The sequence below is a fragment of the Schistosoma mansoni genome, chromosome W (genome assembly GCF_000237925.1).
Source record: "Schistosoma mansoni strain Puerto Rico chromosome W, complete genome".
In the NCBI taxonomy this organism is placed as follows: Eukaryota; Metazoa; Platyhelminthes; class Trematoda; order Strigeidida; family Schistosomatidae; genus Schistosoma; species Schistosoma mansoni.
Window position 1 is genome coordinate 19,485,442 of NC_031502.1, and position 16,197 is coordinate 19,501,638.

Below are 16,197 nucleotides of genomic sequence, written 5' to 3' on the forward strand. Positions count from 1 at the left end.
TCTTGTGTGACCATATCTTTGATGCTGATAGACGACTGCCTAATAAATAATAATATCCCTTCATATTGAGTAGTGGCTTTCCACGAGTTTCTAGCCTGTAATATTGTCACCTCTCTAGATTACCCACCATAATCGCTTTACCTTGTGTCTTGTGCTGTTATGCTTTCAAAATTAAAAGTGGTCATGGTGTAGCTAAAATGAAACAGCGAATAAACGGTAAACCATGGAACTACAAGGTCACTGAGAAGCCTTGTTTCTGAAAACTTCCACGGGTGTTTTGGGACAATGAATAATGGGAGATTAGTTATGCACTTCGCCAAAAATGAGAAGTATTTTGAGGGGCACAAAGTTAATGTACTTCAAGTCTAGCAAAGTGAAGATTTTTCAAATTGTTTCTCTTTTTCATTGGACGAGTTCTATCAACTTCTATACTAGGTGTGAAAAGTTTTTGTTTATATTGAGAAATTTGTTACTCCCAATGACCTCATCTCACTGAAATTTCTTTCATAATCAATTTACTAATGGATATTCAGTTACTAGTGTCTCTTAAGAGATTTTATTTCTATTACTGTAGAAAAAGGGATTCTTCTCTGCTTGGGACTCCACTAGTGATATCATCCAAACTTTTCAAATAACCCAAAGAGAAACGCATTTTTACACTGATCATTATCCATCCACCATTATTCACTTACTAACCTGTTCACTGCTTAAAGACTACATATCTTTATATTAGATGAAGAATTTCTATAAACAGTTTGTGAGTTTGCGATATATTCTAACAGTTTAGAATTGGTATTCAATAGAAGCAAGTATTATAATTATATAATAAGTCATTTCATTACCAATGACTTCCTAAAAACGCTTTACACTCAAGATCTATGTCAGCAAAGATGGCTTCAGTTCATCTAATTAATATTTAGTATGATAGACAAACAATTTATGAGCTAGTTATAATTACTTTCAGGGTATTTATAAAAGTATGAAAATATATAATATTTCTGCATATCTAGCTGTCACTAAAGTTGAATAATTGCTGCTAAAAATCAGATAGATACCTCCTTACCATTTTTTTTGAAAGTTGAATAACTTTGTATCTCTACATTCCTTGTCAATCGGCAAATAATGATTTGTTTATTTCGTCAAACATTTTTGATCGTCCAGGTGTTGGTGATCATGGTTGTGAATATATGACTGGAGGCCGTGCTGTTATACTTGGACGTACTGGACGTAATTTTGCTGCTGGTATGTCAGGTGGTCTAGCCTTTGTTTATGACCCACTCGGGTTGAATGGAGACTTTGTAAAAAAGTGCAATATGGAATTAATCGATTTGGAGTTGATGAATTCACAGAATACATACAGTGGTTGGCTTAAAGAAATACTGGTTGAATTTGTAAAGGAAACCGATTCACAGGTAAAACTTCTGCATATGCTTGTTAAACAAGATTACCGCAAGTATGATGTGAATTACGTCTAATTGCAGTTTTTCGGAACATCGTCTAAAAGATAAATCAAGATGATTACTTAGAATAGTTAGAGTAGATAGCAGAATGGTATGAAATGACAGACAGAGTAAAAGCCCCTTATTTCTTCTCGAATGACCTCGTATACTCACATGTTTATATCTTTTACTACTTACTTCAGAACTTCAACATATTTATTTCACGACAAGAATTTTTAATATTCTAAAGAATGAAGTAATAATAGTACACTTTTGTTAACTTTTTGTAGGAAAGTAAGAACTGTATTGATATTATCATATACATGAAACATGACTATAAATAAAACTTGATTCGTAGGAACGACTTAATATGTTTAACAAAGCTCTTAAATGATCAAAGATGCTTAAATCCACTTGTAACAGTCATGATATTTTAACAGCCAAGTCAAGGTAACATTGTTGTTGTTTAAAAACACGTTGAAGCCCCAAGTGTTCGATAAGTTACTTGGGCTCTACAAAATGAATGATATGATACTCCGGAGATTAGGTACAAGATATTACGTTCACGAAAATAAATTATGCCTTAGCACAGATAACCGATTTGTATGATATTTCCCTTGGTTATAAATAGTTTACATTCCCCCTTCTTACTTCAAAGTATTTCTCCTCCAGCATTGTGACGTATCATCCGAATTTCTGTCCATTAACTAGAGTGAAATAATTCAAAAAGAAACAAATATATGTTTTTTCTTCGTTTAACCAACACGTTTTCTGCCCAGGTGGATTAGGCTTGTGACGATATATATATATATATATATATATATAGATTGATAGATAGATAGATAGATAGATATATGTCTTGGATACAGTTAAGTCTTATGTGTGTTTCGAGAAATCTATTAGTTTTTGTAATCGGTCATAAATGCTTCAGAAATGCAAACCACGTGTTCTTTACGTAGCAAGTAATTTTGTTTGAATTAGCTAATATTTATGCTAATCAAAATAGCTTTTAGTTTCAACGCTTAATACATATCTTCTCGTAAAAACAAAAGTATACTAGGACAACTTTTATTGGCCCTCTATCTGACTCCAGTTAAATCGTATGTTGATTGTTATCGAAATATGCATACCGCCAATCCTCGTGTATTTTTGCCTACTTGACTCGCGTTGGAGAATAACGGAATAAAATAAGCCGAATACGAGAATGAATTTTGAATACGTATATTTCATACACTCATTGATCCTAACAGACAATCAGAGAAATGAAGCGAAGGAAGTGAGACTAAACAAGGCGACGCGCAGCAGAGATGGCGAGTAAGCCAACTCGTTTTGATCAAACATGACTCAATAGTGATATTCAGACAAAAATAAGTCACAGACACGTAATTAATAGGTTGAGTAATTCACACACATGCGATCATATAAAAGCAGAGTTTATAAGCGAAAAAGTAGCAAGGTCAAAATGTGGCTTGAAAAGAATGAATAAAAGGGTCTGTCCAGAAGCTAGAATAGCCTATGTGGGCTTGACATAGTACCAGCCACTACAAACTGAATAATTTAAAAACGTTTATTGTCGCAATCGGCATTACTGCCTTCCGTTACGAAATAGGAAGCAACAGCAGACAGTTGTCGATTATCGCTTATTGTATATCGAACGATTCTGGTTGTTTTAATCTCCTATGAATTTCAATGACTAAGGTATCAGTTACATACTGAATGACCTTATATTTTCATAGATGCTACTTCAGTAGATTTTGAGAAACTTATAAATTTTCATTTGTAAATTACTTTAAATGTATTTTACGTAACATAACTTTCTAAATGCGTTAAAAGTTTTTTACTATTAAGTGTTTATCAGTACGACTGTCAATCAAATAACATAAAACATCCAAATATACTTCGTAATGTGATATTTTCAAAGTCCACTAGTCACGACTGTAGTTAATCCTTTCAGTTTTACATCAAGGGCGCAAGTACATTACATGTCTAAAATTTCCATTCATTTGATCTAAAACCCAGCGTGCTTGCCTAATAATTTAGAAAAGACCGTGAGAAAATCTAGGAAAGAATCCACCTATAATGAATAATCGTATATGGAAATTTTTAATTACAGATGGTAGACCATTATTTGTTCAATAGTGTTTATATTTCGCGTACATAACACAACTTGTTTTCACAGATTTTACTTTTATTGAATCAAAAAGATAGTGAAAAAAATCAAAAATCGGATCAAACTTCCATATGATAAGAATTTAACGACATTAGTCCGAAAACCGGACCTGTTAGCTGTAGACCTATGATTCATTTTCATCTTAATTTCATCGTTTACAATTCAATTACTAATACGCTGCGAGTTACCCTTGTATGAAGGTGACATACTTGTCCAGTTAGTCTTATAGAAGCATTTCTAGAAATAATGGTTATCTTGAGTGATATTAGAAGGCTTTATGGTACATTTAAATGGGTTTCACTGACACTAAAAATATGATGTGCACCCTTTTTTTCCAAAGTCTTGTGTTAACTGAATTCGAATACAGAATTTCAAGCCTAAAGTGCTTGTTAATGAATAGTCAGTTCCCATTTCCAACTCCAATTACATAAATAATAAACTTATCTTTTGAATATATATATGTATATATATTAGCGGATATTTTTGTCATCAGTAAACTAATGATTAAAAAATATCATTTATACCCAATAATTCAGCATTAAAAATTTCGCTTTATTCTTATTTATATGATAATTGTTTCAGACTAGATGTCCTAACCATCAGATCTGAATGCTGTTTGGTGAAAATATTTTTGAACTCATTAATTAACTTTGAGATTTCTCACTTCACTAGTCCCTCAAGCTAATTATATTAAGTACCAACATGAATGTAAGCTTCACTACTGATCTTTTCTTGCTATAAAGCTTCAGAAGGTTTACTTTATAATTTTAGCATCGGTTATTGCAGTGTACAAAGTTCTATAGTGTTCTTTCTGTTATACATTTATAGGTCGGGATAAATATTTTGGCAGACTGGAATAAATCTATCAATCATTTTGTACTTGTATTTCCACGAGATTATAGGAATGCATTGGCCAAACTTAAAGCTTCCACAACTGCTACTGATCCCAAGGTACAAAAAACTAGTCCTATTGTTGAAAGTAATAAAGTCAATGCTCATGGAGTAAGAACACCTTTCACTTATGATTTTTTCTGTGTAAAGTTTGGCTTATTTAGATAATATTAACCGAAAAAGTTCTCATAACCTCTAAGTTTCTCAAGTTTTGTGTTGTTGTAAAAAGTAATTAGGAGTAAGACAAGTATAAGTTTCAATCTTAGATATAAATAAATTCCTGCATTATTTCTTATTACTATGATACAGTAATCTAAGTACACTTAGTTAATTACAAGTGCGTCATGATAGCAAGTTTTATCATACATGTTTCTAACTAACGACCATAAACGTCAGGATTTCTGAAGATAGGTGACATCGTTTCAGATTTATCCCATTGGTCTTTCTGTACAGATAAAATCCAGACAAATATCTTGAATCATACTCTTAAATAGCTTATATTTTGTACGCACATTGGATTAATTATTCTTAAGAGAATGCAAGTTCTGGTTGTTTTATTTTTCTGTCGAACAAGGGTAATGATGGGAAAAATTAAATTGATCGAATTAAGAAATAAGGATTTGTAAGTTCTCTTTTCGAAATGTAATTCAGTTATTAGAGTTTTCATTAATAATTAATGTAAGTAATTTCATCATTTTGTAACTGACACCTTTAGCTCAAAGTCTGGAGTATGAAATTTGGTGTAAGTTATTAAATTGTAAATTTATTTGTTACATTTCAGTATTACCAATTATTTATGCCCACTTTGTGAATGTCTTAGGTACAAGGGAATTGCTCTGCTTCCTCTAGCTCACTAATTTTTTGCATTTTCTGTCGTACTTGTCAGACACAAACTACAGATATTGAAGATGTAATTAATGATGAGCCAACAGAGAAACTGGACAAAGTGCGCGGCTTCGTCAAGTATGCCAGACAGAAACAAAATTATCGTCCAGTTGAAGAACGTGTGAAAGACTGGGAAGAGGTTTACGCTCTAAAACAAATACGCCAAGGTTTGGTCAAACAAGCTGCTCGCTGTATGGATTGCGGTGTGCCATTTTGTCAATCATACGTTGGGTGCCCTCTTGGGAATCTTATTCCAAACTGGAATGATTTGGTATTCAAGGTTTGTTAAATAGTTTATAGATAAATTTATCCCTATACTTGATAATAAAATCATCATTCAGATAATTTCTCTACCTTTAACATTACTGAACAAACACATCATAAATATTCTGTTTTTGAGTCGTGCTAGTTTCAAGGAAAGAGTTTTAAGACATACAGGGGCTTAGCATTATATATGAAAATGTTTCCCGTAAAATTTGCAATACTTCACGTCTTATATAAACCAGTGTATTAGCAATGTAACGTCTTGGTAAAATTCATTGGGATCGATAGAAATTACCCTATCAGAATATAACTAATGTATTATCTAAAATATTATTCTCAATAGTAATCCGATGCCTAACTAGGGCTTGTAAAGAGCGAACCCAAAAAAGCCAGACAGGTTTTAGACCCAGATGTGAATGCTCAGCCCACATTCTTCCCTTCGTCAGATCCTATCACGTAGACATACCTTACAATGTTGGACAGCAATTGTACTCCCTGGCCTCAAGGTTACATTTGACTTGGGTAATTAAGAGGTTCTATAGCACTTTCCGTCATTAGGAGGCGTGCCAAAAAAAGATATTAACCTTGTACTTGCTCTCTATTCGAACACTAAGGATCGAGTCAAAGTTTATAAAGAACTATCATTGGAATTGTCAACCTCAACAGGATTGTTCACTTTCTCCATTTTCATTTAACATTACCATAGACATCCTTTCAGAAACACTATTTTCATCGTCTGACTTTTTAAGGGTTGATCATCTACCAGGAGATTCACTTGCTGACTTAAAATACACAGATGACATAATCATGTTTGATTAAAACGCTTACAAAATATAGTCTCCTGAACTGAGAACTAGAACCGCTGCCCATGGGTTCTAGGTTCTATGTTGTACATAACTGATAGATGCTAATTTTCATTATTTTAGCTCAGTTACTTACATAAAAGTTGATCTTAAGGATATAACTGTAGAATCTAGTAAGACTGAACTCTATCTCACTGACGAAACAAATGTTGCATGCATCTATTTCTTATCCTTTGTTGAAAATTTCCAGTTCTATCTGTTTCAGTCATTTGTATAGATCAGCTGTGAAATACTATTTTTGTTTGCTGCTTTAAAAATTATCCACACTCGTGTGTAGCTCTCAGTCTTTGTTATCGCAAACGTCTAAAGTGACTGGTTGCACGACTTCCAATAGAGGCACTTACACTAGACATCTTTCATGGATGTCTCATATTTTTCTGAAGATGAGGATTTCAACGTATATTAAAGCTAGTGAAAATTAGGAGTCGTGCAATAACTGGATACTTGAGGATTCTATCACATGTTCTTATTTAGAAGGCTTGTGATTATTAATATTATAGGTATATGGATTCGACTTTGAGCCACACTTAAGGTGTCTTTGTTAGTTTTAATCCCAACTTTCGAAAAGGGAGGAAGAAGATGTGTATTTCAAACGTGAAACCATATGCTTGAAATTTGAATGCTCCAATAATCGAAAAGGGGTGTGAGTTCAAAAAACATAAATATGGCTGAGCTTCTGATAAGCCCCTTAATTTGTAGGATTTTGATCAATTTACTGGTTTCAAGTCGTGTTGTTCTTTCATTTAATTATTGTTTTTAATAACGATTTTCATTTTCGTGGTTTCATAAATTTAGTTGAGTTACAATAAACGTTTCTTCTTACGATTTTGCTTTATGCAGGGTGATTGGCACGCTGCTCATATTGCTTTGGCACAAACCAATAATTTCCCTGAGTTCACAGGTCGTGTATGCCCAGCACCTTGTGAAGGTGCTTGTGTACTTGGTATAAACTCTGATCCAGTGACTATAAAGCATATTGAAGGTACCATCGCAGACAAAGCCTGGGAAAATGGCTGGTTACATCCTATTCCTGATGAGAATCGTATACCAACTGGTAAACGTATTGCAATTGTTGGTAGCGGTCCGTCCGGTTTAGCTTGTGCAGATCAACTAAATAAGGTAAATGCTTGTAAAAAACAATAATTATTTTCTAGTTGAACAAAAGTTTGGTTTAATTTTTAGCTGTGTAGTCGTTGAGTCTTTTTCTACTGAACATAGTTTATGTTGAATGCTCAAACAAACTTACTGGGGAAATCTAAAGACGGAACTCATAAAGATGAACATTTTGTAACAACAAATTTAGAGAAGTAAGCGTGACGCCAGCTTTAAATTTGAAATAATATAATGAAATAGTACCGGTCCCAATAAATCTAGAACTTCTTAAATATACAATCAAGAACTCGAATTCGAAGCACGCAGTATGAAAGTGTTTTGTATTATTATTATAGGTTTAAATACAACATAAAATACTCAACTGCACAGTAAATGTATTGGTTATTCATCACAGTAACTATTATTCTTCTGCTTTTACAGGTTGGACACGATGTAATAGTAATCGAACGAAGAAACTTACCTGGTGGTTTACTACGATATGGAATTCCAACTATGAAACTTTCTCGTGAAGTTCTAGATCGCCGATTAAATCTAATGAAAGCTAATGGCGTTAAGTTTGAGCTAAATACACGCGTCGGTAATGATGGCCAACCTTCAGAACCCAGAGATTTAAATTCTGTTTGTCGCGATCCAGCAGATAAAGAAAACATTTGGTCAGCTAGAAAACTACTGGATGAATTTGATGCAATAGTTTTATGTTTGGGTGCTACTTGGCCTCGCGATTTGAATATTCCAGGTATTAATTTGTAAATTACTGTGAATAAGATGATAATTATACCATTCGGTTTTTTCAAAGCTGACAACAAATTAATCAGGAAGTTAAATGTGCATAAGTCACCTTCAGAATCCTTGATTGGATATCAGCGGCAATATTTTCCTGAGTAGGTAGGATAATTGCTGAAGCTAAAAGTATACTAACCCTCATCACCCGATATCTAACTTCAATTTTGAACTATTTTCGAAAATTCCATTTTACTCAACTAATAACTTATAGGTAAGGTTGAAAGAATAAGAGGGAAGTGTTTCAATGAGGAGTCTTGGATTGCATTATCAATCAAGCAAATTCTGTAAAAAACCTTTCACCAATTTAATAATAACGACAGTTACTCAGTATCACTAGTCTAGTAGATTTGAATAATACAGAACAATTGGTCACCATGAAATCTGAAAATGCAAGTTGAACCACTAACGAGATGGTGATTTTTCAAATCTCTATTAAGTTGCATTCAATTAGTCAGCAACAACGTAGAACTTCGTACGTACGTACGTGCATCAGTTCGAGTTGCCATACCACATTGGCACAGAGATACAGTTGTCGATTCAAATCCCATAGTGGTAGAAGTAGTAAGAGTATAAGCAGTAATCCGAAAGATTAGGGTTCGAAGATGTTATTCAAGGAGTATAATCCAGTAAAATAAATTTTGAAAGAGGAAAAAGAGACATGAGGAATTCAGATTAGAATTTAGGAGAACACAAAGAAAGGATGCACCTTTGCCATTGCAAACGATTTTGAGTCATGTCATTCAAGGTCTCTGACCATCGGTTGTTATCGTCTCGCGGATCCCAACCAGGTGGTCTACACCTACCAACATGGCTCAGTCTACTTCTCAGTGACCTCAAGGATTTTTGCCACATTTTGGTCTGGCCGCCCCTAGCTTTCTTTCAACTTACTCCTACACCATAAAACATCGCACATCGAGGCAATCGGTGGTTGGGCATACGTAACACATGTCCCAATTAGTATTAAATAAGCTGTGTCACATTAACACTGAATTACTGACACGAATGAGATAAATACTGATTTTCAAGAACAATGAAGTTATTTAATGACTGGGAATATAGCTGCTTCAAGTAATGAAGTGATTTTTGAGCATTTTTTTTTCTAATTATTAGTAGAGTTATAATTCGGTTGTTTAAACATATCCATATTCTTTAGTCACAGGTTCCGAACACCTGTTACCATTTTGGAGAGGGAAATCAGGTAGTAATCTACTTTTAAAACAATATGGTTGAGAATCTAGTGATATGAACTCTTATTTGGATACTGGATTTATAGTATGTTCGAAATATTCAGAACTAAGAGTAATCACTAACTTTTTTCAAATTGCATGTGATCCTTACAGTTAGATATTCACCGAAATTATTGTCATCATTATAAACAAGGTTTTTTTCTAGGAATATGTTACTATAATGATCTTACAATAATATTCTTATTTTTAACACAATTTCTATTTTCAAGGTCGTCAACTTCAAGGTATTCATTTTGCTATGAGTTTCCTTGAACGCTGGCAACGTTATCAACACAAGAATAGGATTAAGCACACATATTTTGATCTTCAAAACGATAATAATTTTGATTCTGATTCTGTGGCTACATTAGCCAAAGGTAAACGTGTAGTTATACTTGGTGGGGGTGACACAGGTGTTGATTGTATTGCTACATCTGTACGCCATGTAAGTCAAATTTTTATGATATATTGTAAGAGTAATATATTTTAATACCCAGTAACTTCAAAATAAGCATAGATATCTACAAAAGTGCTGAATGATATAAACTTTCACTCAGAAGTTAATTTCTTTTAAAATTCAGCGGAATGCAATTTATTTACATCATAGGATGCTGTTGAACTGTTTTGATAGTCTTGAGAACCATATTGATTTGTTTTAAAGCCGACATTAGAAGCAATCTTACTTCGGGTTATTACTTCATCAGAATGAAATAAAAAATGAACAAAAAGATTTATTTCGCACTCTAAAATGAATGAAAATCGTCTAGTATAGTTCGGGGAAACAAGAGAAGTCCAAGAAGATTTGATAACAAAAACACTTAAAAATTAATTTAATCCAATCAAAGTGTTCAACATAAAATAATTAATTCACATTAGGTTGAATGTTATTTTATTTAATTTTTAAGGGGTATTTACGATCTTCTATACATGAGATTTTTAAGTAAATGATGCATTTCATATTTTCCTAAAAGTCTTATGTTAAACTACTTTTTTCACAGGGAGCCGAAAATATTCGTGTGTTTGAGATTCTCCCACCGCCACCAACTACTCGTGATATTAATGAAAATCCATGGCCTGAATGGCCTCGCATATGGAGAGTAGATTATGGGCACTCAGAGGTTGCTGTTCGTATAAATGGAGACCCAAGACAATTTAATACAATAACTAAAGAATTCCTAGACAACGGCAAAGGATCAGTAGGCGGGATACGTACTGCTAAAGTTGAATGGACCAAATCAAGTACCGGGAAGTGGTTAATGAATGAAGTACCAAGTAAATTTCATAGTTTGTTTTACAATATTACTCTGTCAGAAAATTACTGAATTCATAACTATCTATTTTGTTTGCTCCGAAGAACATACAAGATAGTTTTGAATGTCATACTTTATCTCCCAGAAATGGTGCATGCTCAGGTATAAGTGAAACGTTTCCTAACAGAGAAATTAGATCATAGTATATATCTTCATGGTTAATTGATTAGTTTGGACTATATTTTAGAAAATTCACATTGATTGTTGCGTTCTTCAAAACAATTTAATAGTTAAAAAATTACTATTCATCATATTTTCATCTATATTAATACACGATCAAGCATCAACTAAAACCAGGTTAAAATGTAAGCAAAATTTAATGAAGTATAGTACGTACAACATGATAGTTTAATTAAACAGTTACCCTGTTCATATAATCCAGAACTTAAATTTAATAGTAAGTGTTGAATTCATATAAAAAATATTAATTTCTAATAAAAATAATATAGAGCTTTGTCAAAGAACATATTGTTTATTTAGATTTAGATTTGTGTAGTAAGGACAGAAGGCCTATGGCCTATGTTATTCCTCTTCTAGTATGCTTCCGTGAGTATCCAGTCTCCTCTTGAATGAGTCAATTGAAGGTGCGAACACCACTGCTTCGGGTAACATTCCAATTATTGATAACTCGGTGTGAAAACTTGTATGCCACTGTTGTTTTGTTCGTTCTTCGCTTTTCTACTCGCCTGCTATGAATGATCCATTACTATGTTGAATAATTTGTTATTTTGAACTTTTAATTAACCAAAAGACATTTTCATTAGTTCAAATTTTCTAATTGTTAAATAACACTTGTTTGATGAAATATATTTGAAACTAAGTGAACTTTACAAATAACTGATCTGAAACACCAATGTCAAGTTCATGATTTGTGTAGTAAAAATTTCAAAAGGCATTGAAATTCTTTTTTAAGCGGAACAGTGATGTGTTTATACCTTCAGTGATATTTCAGTGAACAAGGACACGACTGGGGACAATCGCATGTATTTAAGCACAAATTACAGACTACCTCACTAAATTCTGATAACTATACAGCAAACAGTTAATTTGTTAAATAACAATCATTTGTCTCAATCTTCACTGTTCCTTCTGTAAATATCAGTTCATCTTCTCTAGTTCCATTGTTCATACATTTTCCTACCAATTGCGCTTCATTTCAGTCCTTTCCTTATCAGTCTTCTGCTAAAATGCATTCTATGTCTGACCATCGCCATATACTACTTATATGGATATAAGTAGACCACACTACAATATCATTGGTCACTCTGATTCCAGTCAAAATATTATCTTGAGTTTTGAAGACTTTTTTATGATAAGCTGTTTACTTATTAATATGAATAGTGTTTTAAAATAGTATGTTTATTTATTAAGTTATAATATTATCTATCAAATTTTGAAATATTTCAGCATAATCAATGAACTAGAACCTTCGCAAAATGTAAATTTCCTCTTTTAATTTTTTTCCGATTAGATTCTGAGGAAACATTCGAATGTGATTTGGTCTTACTAGCTATGGGCTTTTTGGGACCTGAAACTACATTAGTCAAAGAATTTGAACTAAGTTTGACCAGTCAGTCAGTCATTCAAGTGCTACCCGATAAACCATACACTACACACATTCCTAAGGTTTATGCTGCAGGAGGTAAGTGAGATCTACTTAACTCCATTCAGATGTCCAATTTTTATTTGTATTCAAACTAAAATCTAATAGTTATATATTGTTAGTAACATCACTTGTAGTCTGAGGAAATCCTTATAATTTAAAAAACAACACGTTCTCTTAAGAGTTCCAGTATTTCTAAGTCTATTCTAGTTATTTTGGGCTATAGAAAAGTGGCCTTTAAGTGATCTGTTATCGTCACTTTTCTAGAATCCGAATCATACCTGATAAGCCAGGATATTCAACTTTGTGCTCAATTTAATTCTTTAGCTTTAACAGACATTCCATCATTTCAAAGTTTATTTATCGACAAACTCCGAACCTTTATTTACTCATCAATACAGTTTAAAGATGTACCACCCTTAGAACTTTACAGTTAGACATACTTTCGAAATAAAGTTACACTAATATAACCTATATGAAATATATAGTTATGTAGAATGAACAAATTGGGGGTAAATATTCAGTTTAAGGACTCTTTATCTTCACCCTTATACTGTTAAGTGATACTCAGTATCTGGTTTTGATTTGCTTGGTTTAAATTAATGAAGTAGGATAGTTAATTTAGTTTACTACTGTTACTTCTTAGAACATTGTGCTTGTCATGATGAAATAATTAGTTTTTTAAACAATTTGACGAATTCTTCCGATATTTCCTATCATCCGCTTTTTCCTAGGGCTTAGGAAATACTTGATTCTTGTTTAGATGTCACCTGTATATTTAGCTGCATGATAAAGGTTTTGCATTAAAAAAATAAGTAATCTTTTACAAATTAGACGTCATTACCATAACTTTCAGGTGCACAAATTGCTCAAAAGGTAATGCTAGGTTGAGAAGTGAGTTTCAGTAGAAGACAGTCAGGCAAGCAACGTCTGATATGTGATGGAATTTGGAGAATATTCCAGTGAATTTGTGTAAAACATGGAACAACTTATTGTCATACAGTCTAAGGAATTTGATCTAAGTTGTGTACAAAAATAAAAGCTGAAGGCACGAACTTTTAGAGGCTAATTTATAATTTCGGTACTCATCATATAACTTCACTAAAGTCATATATATATATTTATGTGCTAAGAAGTCAAAAACACTTACTTCTGCATTGACCCATTCTCTTTAAATTCAACTGCTTTTATTTTGACAGCTTCCCTTTTTGAGATAAAAATGAGTGATAATTTTTGCCATTGTCACGCTGTTATTATACAAAAAAGTTGAAAATACTACTCAAAAAGAATGAAGTGAATAAATAAAACAAAACACCATTCTATTTAAGCAGTATTCGAATATTCCACGATTAGTTTAGTTAAGTTTTATTGTATCTACACAACATATTAGTATATACCTTCATGGCAAACAGAAAGGAGAGATAATAAATATACTTTTTGTTATATCCAAATGAGGAGAAAAGTTTTATTTTTGACGTTTCGTGACTCAATGTAACCCATTTCTCTAAAACAATCAAGTTCAACCTTGACAGTGATACCTATAAACTCAGAAAGGAGAGCATTAGGGTATTCAGTCTTGGATTATTAAATGAAAGTATCATTGCTATTGCATGGTTTCGGTGAAGAAAACAGAAATGGCAGTACGATTTCCTTGAAAACCTTTGAGACCCATTAATCTGAAACTGAAAAACCAATTCAGTAGATAAGTTTTATCAGGTTGTTTGTATGAATGACGAAATAACTCTTTGGAACTGGTTTGGGTGTACTGCATATAATCGTGAAGTAAATTGGCTACTGTTATAAATTGATTTTTGCAACTGGTGATGGAAATGTTGAAAATTGTTGTGGTTTACAATTGCTTTATTATCTTGTACTCGTGCATTTTTAGGAATCAGATTACTATTAATTTGTTAAATTGATTTACAAATTTGAGTTTCTTCTGAAATCACTGAACGCTACCGTATGGCAATGTTGTTAACCTAATTATGTTGAACGCTTAATATCACACCAAGTTTTTTTTCATTGTTATAGCCTAAGATTTAAAGATGCCTATGAAAGTAAATAAAAGCTATTGATGATAGTGGTGCTGTGGTTAAGTGACTTTTGAATTAATTACTGTATGGTTAAGATTTTACGAAAAGTTAACAAATACAGTTATATTTAGCTTACCTGTCGCAAACATAACGGAACATATTCTAGTTTATTTTGTTTATGACAATCAAAGCCTTATTATAAAAAACTAACTTTATCAACAAAACAAAGACTTGAGCACGTTTGCATATATTGCGTAACATAAACCTAAATCAAAAGCAAAAATACGACCAGTGAATTCAATCTTTTTTGTTTAATTTTGACTGAATAAATTAATTTCTGTTCAAAAATGAGACAAATTGAGAGGGTATAACAAAATCAAAATAAGTAGAAGTTTGAACGAAAAGTTATCGTCATTTTTACATTTGTGTTGCCATTTAAAAAAGTGAGCTATATGTTCAAACATTAACCATGTGATTCATTTTGGAATCGATGATAATTCAGCACACTGAATGACACTGGTTCGAAATTCCACGAAAGCTTAATTAGATATGGGATTCACTAGTACGTGATATAATTAATTTGGATATTTGTCAGTCATCAATCTTGACTGAACTACGAAAAAAATGAGGAATTTATTTCTTCAGTGTACTCTTTTCTATAAAATACAAATAATTTAATAGTTGAATTCATGAGTCGATTAAAGCTAGACCACTGTGGAAAACCTGAAAACACTGGACGGCCATTTTGTCCGACACTAGGACGAATTATTCAACTACTAAATGACTACAATCTCCACAAACCCCCATTCTGAAAATAAAAATAAGACATGTAGAACAAGTAATGCCCTAAACTTCACAAATGAAGTAGCGTGTTATTAACGAGTATTTTTCCCCAAAGCTTACATGAATTTTCATATAGCTGATCATTACTCAAGGGAATGCTTAAGACGTTTACGCTTGAATGGCTTAATAATTTTGTACTGACTTTTAACGTCATCAATGATCTGCTCTATATACTATGTTTCCTTGACTTTCAGATGGATTGTTTTATCTGTAAAGCATAAAAATCTATAACAGGTCTCTAGACTTTTGTTCGGATTAAGAATTTTAACTGACCTCTAGACTGTTGAGAAACACTGTCACCATAATGCACTGAATATATCCGCTTTGTTTTGTCATAAGCAATAATTCATTGTATACTTTATGTCGTTAAAAGAAATGTCAGATGTACTGTACTGATAAATTTTTTATCCGTACTGTTTCTTTGAAATTTCAGATTGTCGACGTGGGCAATCTCTCGTGGTACATGCAATTAACGAGGGTAGGCTTGCAGCACGTCAAGTGGATCTTGATCTAATGGGTAAAACTCAACTTCCAGGTCCTGGTGGAATAATAAAAACTGCGAATCTAAGATAAATTTCCAGACTATTTAGATGCTTCTGCTTGCGCGCTTCTTTACACATACACACATTAACTTTAATTTACTGCAACGGATCTGACTGGTGCTCAGAAAGAACTCCTAGAATAGTCATTTTCTTCATCCTTATATTTACTGATTTCAAACCTATTTTCTGAATTAATCTCATGACACGAAGTTGCTTTCAGTAAACTCATTTA

The 16,197-nt window shown here is 32.7% G+C and overlaps 1 protein-coding gene across 1 annotated transcript in view; it reads left to right on the forward strand.

Annotated features, from left to right (window-relative positions):
• The window catches only part of Smp_128380 (putative glutamate synthase), a gene marked incomplete at both ends in the record, with an annotated part of 31,688 nt that extends 15,692 nt beyond the window's left edge, over positions 1 to 15,996 (forward strand). Inside the window, 9 exons of the mRNA XM_018788890.1 lie at positions 1,162 to 1,412; positions 4,438 to 4,611; positions 5,387 to 5,665; positions 7,353 to 7,631; positions 8,046 to 8,361; positions 9,865 to 10,079; positions 10,633 to 10,906; positions 12,416 to 12,586; positions 15,857 to 15,996. Coding sequence (XP_018654388.1) covers positions 1,162 to 1,412; positions 4,438 to 4,611; positions 5,387 to 5,665; positions 7,353 to 7,631; positions 8,046 to 8,361; positions 9,865 to 10,079; positions 10,633 to 10,906; positions 12,416 to 12,586; positions 15,857 to 15,996 — 2,099 coding nt within the window. The remainder of the gene's footprint in view (positions 1 to 1,161; positions 1,413 to 4,437; positions 4,612 to 5,386; positions 5,666 to 7,352; positions 7,632 to 8,045; positions 8,362 to 9,864; positions 10,080 to 10,632; positions 10,907 to 12,415; positions 12,587 to 15,856) is intronic.
• Between the last annotated feature and the right edge of the window lie 201 nt (positions 15,997 to 16,197).